Source organism: Priapulus caudatus, unplaced genomic scaffold, assembly GCF_000485595.1.
Source record: "Priapulus caudatus unplaced genomic scaffold, Priapulus_caudatus-5.0.1 Scaffold215, whole genome shotgun sequence".
Taxonomy (NCBI): Eukaryota; Metazoa; Priapulida; class Priapulimorpha; order Priapulimorphida; family Priapulidae; genus Priapulus; species Priapulus caudatus.
The window spans coordinates 137336-146420 of record NW_014577276.1 but is presented as its reverse complement, the minus strand read 5'-3'; the positions used below and the strand labels follow the sequence as shown (position 1 = coordinate 146420).

The 9085-nt window shown below is 44.5% G+C and overlaps 1 protein-coding gene across 2 annotated transcripts in view; it reads left to right on the top strand.

Annotated features, from left to right (window-relative positions):
• LOC106807439 (cyclic AMP-dependent transcription factor ATF-6 alpha-like) overlaps window positions 1–9085 on the top strand; it is a gene marked incomplete at its 3' end in the record, with an annotated part of 19660 nt that overhangs the window by 2261 nt on the left and 8314 nt on the right. The window contains 2 exon segments of one of the 2 annotated variants that reach the window (XM_014809764.1): window positions 5352–5827; window positions 7455–7540. In XM_014809764.1, the coding sequence (XP_014665250.1) occupies window positions 5776–5827; window positions 7455–7540 (138 nt within the window). 2 annotated transcript variants of the gene reach the window in all.

Sequence of the window (9085 nt, the reverse complement as noted above, 5' to 3'; positions counted from 1 at the left end):
GACAGTGGGATTGCTTTGCTGACACTGAGGGTGGTCACTGTCAGAGTGTTTTACGTCTGCAGTGGTTCTTTTTACGTTCCCAATTCTTAAGATGCACCCGCAGTTTAATGCGGTCATCCGAGCAACGAGGAAGTCACAGTCCCAAATCCCAATTGTTGAGAGCCAGGTTTTTACACACGTGTATTGAGATCGACGATTCACTGCCTTGGCTGGAGTTTGACCTCACAGTTTTTGCAGTGAATGGTGGACAGCTAGGCTAACCACTGGATCACAGCAAGTCCATTGTTAGATTACTAATTAATAGGCAGTGGCTGGAGGTACAGCAGCCGTATCTCTAATTTACGAGGCTGGAAGTACGGCAGTCCATTCGCTTTTATACTTAACAAGACAAAGATGGCGGCGGATGGCGGCAGATTTCAAAATAACACCTTGGGAAATAAATTGACGATTTGAGAGTTTGGATGAGCTAGAATTACTCGGATTAGGTATGATTATGAAAATGAACATTATTGTAAACTTTACATCAGAAGATCACAAATAATTGCCTCAGCTCTCAGACAAACGCCAAAAAGGGGCTTCAACGAACGACGGCTGCCTTACCTCCAGCCACTCCGAATTTAAGAATAGTTAACCCAGCTTCCCACAACTGAGTAAAGTGGACTGTTGGACTAGCAATGTTTTCATAGATATGGTTAATGGTTAGGAAAAATGCATCACCAAGTGTAAAATTAGCAGCTTGGTTCAGCTGTGACCCCTAACCTTAACCCTACATCTATCCCTCTCTATAACACTAAACTAACCTTAATCCTACCTATCATAAGTCCTTCAAATTCATAAGCCTTTGATGGTTCTATAATATGCTTAAACTAATAGGGCATCACAGGACTGTAACAGTGTATGATATGTAATAATAATACTCCAAGTCCTGCATGGTTAGTATTTTTTTTTTTTTTTAATTGCACTATTTGCATTTTTTCCCATTACTAGTGTCACTAAATATCGAGGGAAATCTACTCTTTTCAGAGATCTCCCAGCACAGAGTTTAACTCTGGTGGTTAGCTGCATTTTGTCTTGCCAACTTAGCTCTACCCATGTAGCTTTTCACTTTGTCACAGGGCTACAGCAACGTATGGCGAGAACAAGCACACAATCTTGTAGCATATAGCAGGATATACTGCACAGTCGTGATACAATTAAAGTAGACTTTACACAGCAAAATAAACATGTTGGCTTCAAATCAACACAAAGGTTCAGCCTTTTATTGGGTGTGCAATATTTGCACCTATTTTTAAATAGGGCAGCATTAGGTAGTGTGCACTCTGCATTACTTACTGGTGTGCTTCATACTCTGCCGTGTAACCCTGTATGTGAGTCTGTGACAGAGCAATGAGCTACTCGGGTAGAGCTAGCGTCAAACTAAATGCTACTTCCTTACATACAAATGCAACCACGCATGCGCACGGAATCGCACACACCGTGTTTGCATGCTGTTACTTTAAACCGTATATGTACAACATGGCACTTCTGCTAAATATAGGGTCGGCAAACTGGTGCAGAGACGAGGAAAATTACATGCTGTGTGTATCCGTTTATTGCGTTATTCTTTGTATTAATAAAACCAGGGCCGTAATTTCGGGGGCAGTTGTCACATATATTCGGGGCTAGTTCGTTCCTATATATCTACTTATTTTCTCTTTGTAGTTGGCTAAGGAATTGTGGTGCTGACTGCTTGTTATGTGCTTTGCCTATTTACCGTATGTTTTACGCTAATATTACTGACGTACACATGAATTATGATTAGGAGAGCTGTATAAGAATTAGGCATCTAGCTGCCACGTGTGATAGTATCAGGAGTGTATCAATATTGATACACTCCTGATAGTATTACACATGATAATTTATCTATATCTACAGGGCACGAAATTCAGATTTTTTGCACCGGCCCAGAGGGTTGGTAACAGTTATTTTTACCAGCCCTCACAATTTTTTTTGGGTGATACTCCATTAGGAGTGTTCCCAACTTTAATGTGATTAATGGTCATAATAACATATATATATATATATATATGGTCATATATTAGTTTGTGGTTTAATGTCATTTAGATAAGGGTTAGGGTTAGGGTTAGGGTTAGGATTATCAATCATTAATCATTAATCATTAATGATATCAAAGTTGGGAACACTCCTAATGGAGCGTTAGCCATTTTTTTGTAAAAGCAATGTCATGTTTCACGCTTGCATTCTCGATTTCAAATTTGTAAAATGTTGATAAGTTATGGCGTGATATCCTTCAGGTAAAACTGTAATGTAGGCCATTTGCTATATAAATAATGTAGGCTATAAAAATGTAGGTACTCGCTAACATGGCTGAAACCACCGGCTCGGAGGGCCGGTGTTTTGCCAATGTTACCGGCCCTCCAAATAATGTGCCGGCATATATGCCGGTGGGCCGGTGCTAATTTCGCGCCCTAATCCTATATATATTCGCGCCTATATATATTATACACTCCTGCTATTAACAGCTTGCACGGCCTGTCATGCTTTTCACATTTTCTTCAATATGATTAGGATTTTCAATATACTTTGTGGTTGTGTCCAGTGCAAACCATGCACACATTTACCGTGGGTAAACGTTAGCAAATAACTCGTGTATATATATATATGTGGTTGGTTTGCATGATCTATAGGGTGTATGGATATTGTAGAGCAGTAGAGATGGGTATTGTAGAGGGTATGGGTAGGGAAGGTTTATTGTGTTGGGGTGTACAGTGAGTGGATGTTTATTAGTGTATGCAGTGACATTGTGAGAGTACGTGTAATGATCATAATTACTTGAGCCAATGTGTGTGTAAATGGAAAAGTAAAGTAGTCTTCTTTGTATTCCAGTGGAGAATAGACGTTTTCACGCATTTAGATTTTTGGATTGTGTAAAGGCCAATGAGTTTTAAATGGCTTTCGAAAAATTGAAAGGTTTTTTCATTCTGTTCTTGCTGAGTGGGTTTGGATAGGTCATTACTCCTGGTCGCCGATGTTGTGATCTTCAATTTTAAATTGAAATCCCAAACACATGTATGATGTACACAGCTAAACTAAAGCCTATTGTGGCCATGGCCCTTTCCTTTTTATGTTTTTTCGGCTACGTGAATTTAGCTGTGACATGCATGTGTAACACGTTCAAACATTTTCTCCTCAACTAGGCTATGGACCTGCACACACGCACGCACGAAATTGTGTGACTTGTTAATAATAGATGTTTGTTATGCAACACACGACCAAAATATTGCAGGGGATATCGTGCAAAATATATTAATAATAGACGTCTTTGTATTGCCAAGTGCTGTAAATGGTACGGTACCAGTACAATGGTTTGGTACTCTGGTACAATGGTTTGGTACTTTGGTACTCTGAGTGCGGTTGGTGTGTACAATGACCCCTTGTCTAACGCGTCGTTGAATACGGCGTATGTACTGTACTAGACAGCTCTGGTTTTGATCGACTGCATGTTTTGCACGTAGCCACTGACAACAGGTATACGGCTGGCATGGGCGACAGGTGTACCCTATGGGCGACAGCTGCATTTATGAGTAGGTCCCAATGGATCCTGTTCTGTACAGTAACGGTAGTCGATGCACGTGAGTTGATGCTGGTATATATATATAAAGCTATCACGGATATTCGCGCATGGGGGTAGTACCGTGGTCAGAAATCGAGGGATTAAATGTCTATATGATTATTATCAGGTATTATGCGTATAGTTTAGGTACGAAAAATACAGCTGCGTATGTATGCTCAAACGAATGTAGATTTTGCTACGTGTATCTAAGGAAACTTTGTCACAATTTGACATAAGTTTGCGAACTGTACGTTCTGCAATGCTCAGATACTAAATCAAAATGCTATCTCGAAAACTCCAGGGGTCACTTTTAAATCTTGAAGGTGAGCGACGTTCATGCGGGCATCATACTCTCCTCCTGCTTCTCGTTTTCCTACTCTCTTGAACTTCCACTCCCCTTTCTCTCTCTCTCTCTCTCTCTCTCTCTCTCTCTTCTCTCTCTTCTGCTCTCTCTCTCTCTCTCTCTCGCTCTCTCTCGCTCTCTCTCGCTCGCTCTTCTCTCCTTCTCTCTCGCCTCTCTCTCGTCTCTCGCTCTCTCTCTCGCTCTCTCTCTCTCTCTCTGTCTCTCTGTCTCTCTGTCTCTCGTGGTCTCTCTGGTCTCCTGTCTGTCTCGCTGTCTCTCTGTCTCTCTGGCTCTCTGTCTTCTCTGGTCTCTCTGTCTCTCTGGCTCCTGTCCTCTCTGTCTCTCGTCTCTCTGTCTCTCTGTCTCTCGGTCTCTCTTGTCTCTCGTCTCTCTGTATCTCTAGTCTCGCTTGGCTCTCCTTTTTTTTTTTGTGTGTTTTGTTTTTGTCTCTCTGTCGCGCATGGTCTCTGCCTTCTGCATCGCTGGCCCTCTCGGGGTCTCTCTGGGCTCTTGTCTCTCTGGCTCTCTGTCTCTCTGTCTTCTCTGTTCTCTGTCTGTTTCTGGGGTTGTGGTTCGTGCTGTCGTCTGTCTCTGGCGCTGTCTCGGTCTCTGTCTCTGTCTCCTGTCTCGTGTCTCTCTCGCTGCCCTCGACTCGCTCTCTCGCTCTCTCATTCTCGCTGTCACGCTCTCTCTCTCTAGCTCTCTCGCGCTCTCTCTCTCTCTTCGGTGTCGCGTTCGCGCTCTCGCTCTCTCGCGCCCGCTCGCTCTGTTCTCCCTCCGCCTCTCTCTTCTCCCTCCTTCTTTCCCTCTCTTTCTCTCCTCTTTCTCCCCTTCGTTCTTTCGCCTTTCTCCCCTCTCTCCTTTCCCTCTGCTTCCTCGCTGGCCGTTACGCGCTGCATGCTCTCGGCGGTATCACTGAACGGGCCTTGCACTCGCGGCTACGGCTGACCCTAGTGCGCTTAGGTTAGTAGCGCGGAGCATACACTATGCATTCCACTGGTCGGGTGCGCTGTGGGCGGTGTGTGTGTGTGTGGGGGCGTTGCGTGGTGCAGTGCGTGCGTGCGTGCGGTGTCTGGGGTGTGCCGTGCGTCGCGTGCGTGTCTGTGGGGTGTGTGCGTTGGCGGGTCGGGTGCGTGCGTGTGTCTGTGTGTCTGTGTAGTGCTGATGCCGTGCGTGCGTGTCTGTGTGTCGTGTGTCACTAGTGTGTGACCGTGTGCGGTGGTGCGTCGATGTGTGTGGCGTGTGGCGTGCGCGCGCACGTGTGGGGTGTGAGAGAGAGAGAGAGAGAGAGAGAGAGGAGGAGAGATGTTAAGGACCCCGTGATGCGTCTGCGCAGCCTAGCTAAACCGGCATTTATGTGGTCGCTCTAGTTATTTCACACGAGTCGTGCAGTGCGGTGTGGTGGACTGACTACTGACCTACCGGACCGGTGGGCAGTAAAACTAGAGTGACCACTCTCACTTAGTGACCCAGCTGTGGCCGGAGGAGTCGTGCAATAGTGACAGCAGGACGAGTGGCCGCCTCTGGGGACGGGACAAGCATCGAGGATCAAGGCACGATCGCAACAGCAGAGTTAGCAGAGGAAACGACAGCAGTGAGTGACGTACCGCTCTCTGTAGTGTTGAGTCTTCCTCAAAGAATTTTTTCGATCGCTTCTTGCGGTGACCGTGAGTTCGCTAGTCGCGTTGGCCAAGTGTGTGTAACGACGAAACTCGTGGCCTTCGCTACTCGGAAGCCCCTGTGAGGGTTGAAGGACTCTCCACCTTTACGTGCGACTGGCTCTATTTCATGGGATCGTCCGAAGATTTCTCTGTCTGTCATGGCGAGCATTCTCAGAAAGCTAGGCTGGGACCTGTCGCAGGAGGAGGAACGTTAGTATACACGTGTTATACCTGTGTGCCTTTCATACCTAGTATATTTTACGAGAAATGGACATCCTGTGTGTTATTTATGTGATTATCGTAATTATTTCTGTGATTATTATGGATCCTGTGGTTATTTATACGGTACGGTCTCTCTTTGTGTTTCACTGCCGACCACAGTTTCGGGTTATCTCAGCTTCGATCCCCCGGCGGTAGTGCCGGTGCCAGGGAGAACCCACGTATCTGTTCTGAGGTTACGTGTTGTACGTAGCACTTGTCTGTGTGACCAAGGTGGCCTTGAACCCCAGTGATGGAGGCTATGGGAGGTACGATGCATCCTATAATGGTGTGCTATGCCGGCTATGGTGAGGGACTGGTCATGCTTCACTTCTGGCGCCGGCTTATAGGCCTACAGCGTGTCTTGGCCTGACTGCCAATACATTGCATTGCTGAGGTGTTAGATTTTAACCCGTGATGAGACCAGAGAGGTATCCCCATGACAACGGCTACTCGCGAGGTAGTCGGGGTGTCCTGGTAACAGCTGTGTTGGATATGCAGACACGTCTGAGGGTGTTACGGCTTACAGTCATTATACAGTTTATGTATAGTTATCGTGTTTAGTTATTATCAAGAGTAGATAATATAACTTAAATATGTTATTATATACTCTTGTTATTATGCAGAACTTTTGTTGTACAGTTATCATGTTCAGTTATTATACAATTATTGCATAGTTATTGCACAATTATTATACAATTGTTATTCAGTTGTCATGCAGTTATTATGCATATATATCATACAGTTATTAGCTGTGATCGACACAAGCAGCTATCCGAAATGAGCGAAATTTCACTAAAACCAGAAGCCATCATCAGGTTGTTCAATTGGCAGTTCAGGAGCTTGCTCTATAACGGTTTTCAGTTTGTACTTGGCAAGCTTCAGTGCTCAGTGTGTGTCTCGTGTGCGCGCGTTTGCCGTCGTGCTCACTTGCAATGAATCCTATACGTGCTACTGCTGAGCGTTTACGTTAGTACAGCTGACAAGTTCATGTAGATGTCGACCGGTATGTACTGATCTTGTAACTGTCGTGTCCTGCCGTGGTAATTCCTGCAACCTATTTTTTGTGTCCAAAAACAGTTGCCATCAGTTGTTCTCTCTCTCTCTCTCTCTCTCTCTCTCTCTCTCTCTTGCTCTTTCTCTCTCTGCTCGCTCTTCGCTCTCTATCTCTCGCTCTCTCTCTCTTTCATCTTCTCTCGCTTTTGCCTCGTCCGTCTCCGCTCGTACTCTCCCTTCTCCTCTCCCTTCCTGGTTCCTATGCCCTTCCCTCTCTCGCGCGCTCTCATCTCTATCTCTACCTTTCTTCGCTCTGTCAGCCTCTGGCTCTCTCGTTCTACCCATCACTATATCTAGATGCGCTTTCGCCTGCGCCGCTCACATCTATATGCCTCTAACCTCACGGCTTCCCTCGTCCATAGCCCTACACTGCTCGTATATTCGTTACCTACTTGGCTGGTTCTCTGCTATCCTTGCTGCGCTGTGTCACTTAATGGGCTGTGGTTTAATGTTCATTATGACTTAGATTCAGGATATTACAACGTAAGTGACCACGCTTCAAATTCAAATGTTTTTGTTACAGATCAGATAGATTTTGACCACTATGACATTGAAAGTTCCATGCAGAGTGATCACGACCTTCTAAGCAGCATCTGTGAAACACTCGAGGTAAAATCTTACATTGTAACTATTACTAACGTACATTCATTCAGAGTAAATTTGTTTATCGTAGCCTACATTTATTGAGCCAGTTGTGATACAGATGTAGCGCAATAAAACAAATAGTTATTAACAGTATGGGTAATAAGTCAAAAGAATATCAATAAAATTGCGTAGAGTAAACACTATCGTGCTCAGGTTTGTGTCGAAACTAATTTGATGAAAAGTGCAGCCAAGGACACGTTGATCCCATGTTACACCATATTACGTGCAGTGACCTCATGTTATATCAGTCTTGGAAATTAGTCTGAAAATCCTGACTTCAAAAATGTTGATTTCTATGCCCAAATGTTACCAGTCCTGGACTAGGGGGACAGGCTACGTTTTCTGTAACTGGAAGTAGATAATCATTCATTTATCTTCAGTGGGTTTGTCTTAGCTATACATTTGGTCACGGGTGAATAATGACAGATCAGGAATGATGGCCGAACCGACATTATTCTCCTCTTGATTTTATCTTGCGTTTTTGCTAAATGCAGGCCTGCGATTCCAGTTTGTTCCCACTGTGCGAGCAATTTGGTCTCGCTCACTGGGTGTAGGAAAAAGTCTGCTCCACGCACACTGTACATAATGAGGGGGTTGCAAGCCATTTTCGGACATATTTTACGGCAAAGAAAAAAAAGCAGTTCAAGCACTGATGTCAACATCGTAAACTGTCATTGTTGGTATCAATGACCGATATGCTCGCATTAGAAAAAAGCGAAGCGATCGGTTCGCTTTGGGAGGGGGGGGGGTATATTTTCCATTTAGCAATCAGTGCCAATCATTCATTGGTCAGCGGTACATTCATCATTCATCATTCGCCCTCATCGGGCAGAAGTGAAAATCTCGTCTAGCCTCCGGTTTACATACCGTTGCAAATCAGTCCATCATAGAAACTCGTGGAAGGCGGGTTAGAGAAATGTGTATTTAACAAGCGTGTCTATAAACGATAGACTGTCACGCAGGATTGTTGCTTATGTTGTAACTTGTATATATGTATCAAGAGTAGATAATAGGAGATTACTGATTAGATACTGATTGTGTAGGGTGGACTTGTTCCCACGCCCAGTCGTCGCGCTGTAAAACGTGCAATGCACGCGTCGCGTCTAGAATTATTTCGTTTCTGGTATCTAACAGAGAGCCTTTAGGATACAAACTGTACAATGTTTGTACTGTAGTCACCTGTATTAGACCTGTTTTCTCTTTTGAGTAAGTGTCTGAATAGTATTGAGTAGTGCATGCATGTTGGTAATGGTAAGCAAATGGGAAAACTGAAGCAGTGTACATTCACCCTCAGACTGCCACATCAGGCTAACACTATAATTTGAAAACGTAGTAATGCTTGAAAATGTAGAAATGAGGAAATTGAGTATATCTCTTATATAAAGGGCGAGCCGTTTTTGTGTCTGTCTGTCTGTCTGTCTGTCTGTCTGTCTATCTTCTCCCCCCACGTAAGAGTTCACCCCCAACACCATATATATTCTTAATCAGCATACATGCGTATTAAGTACT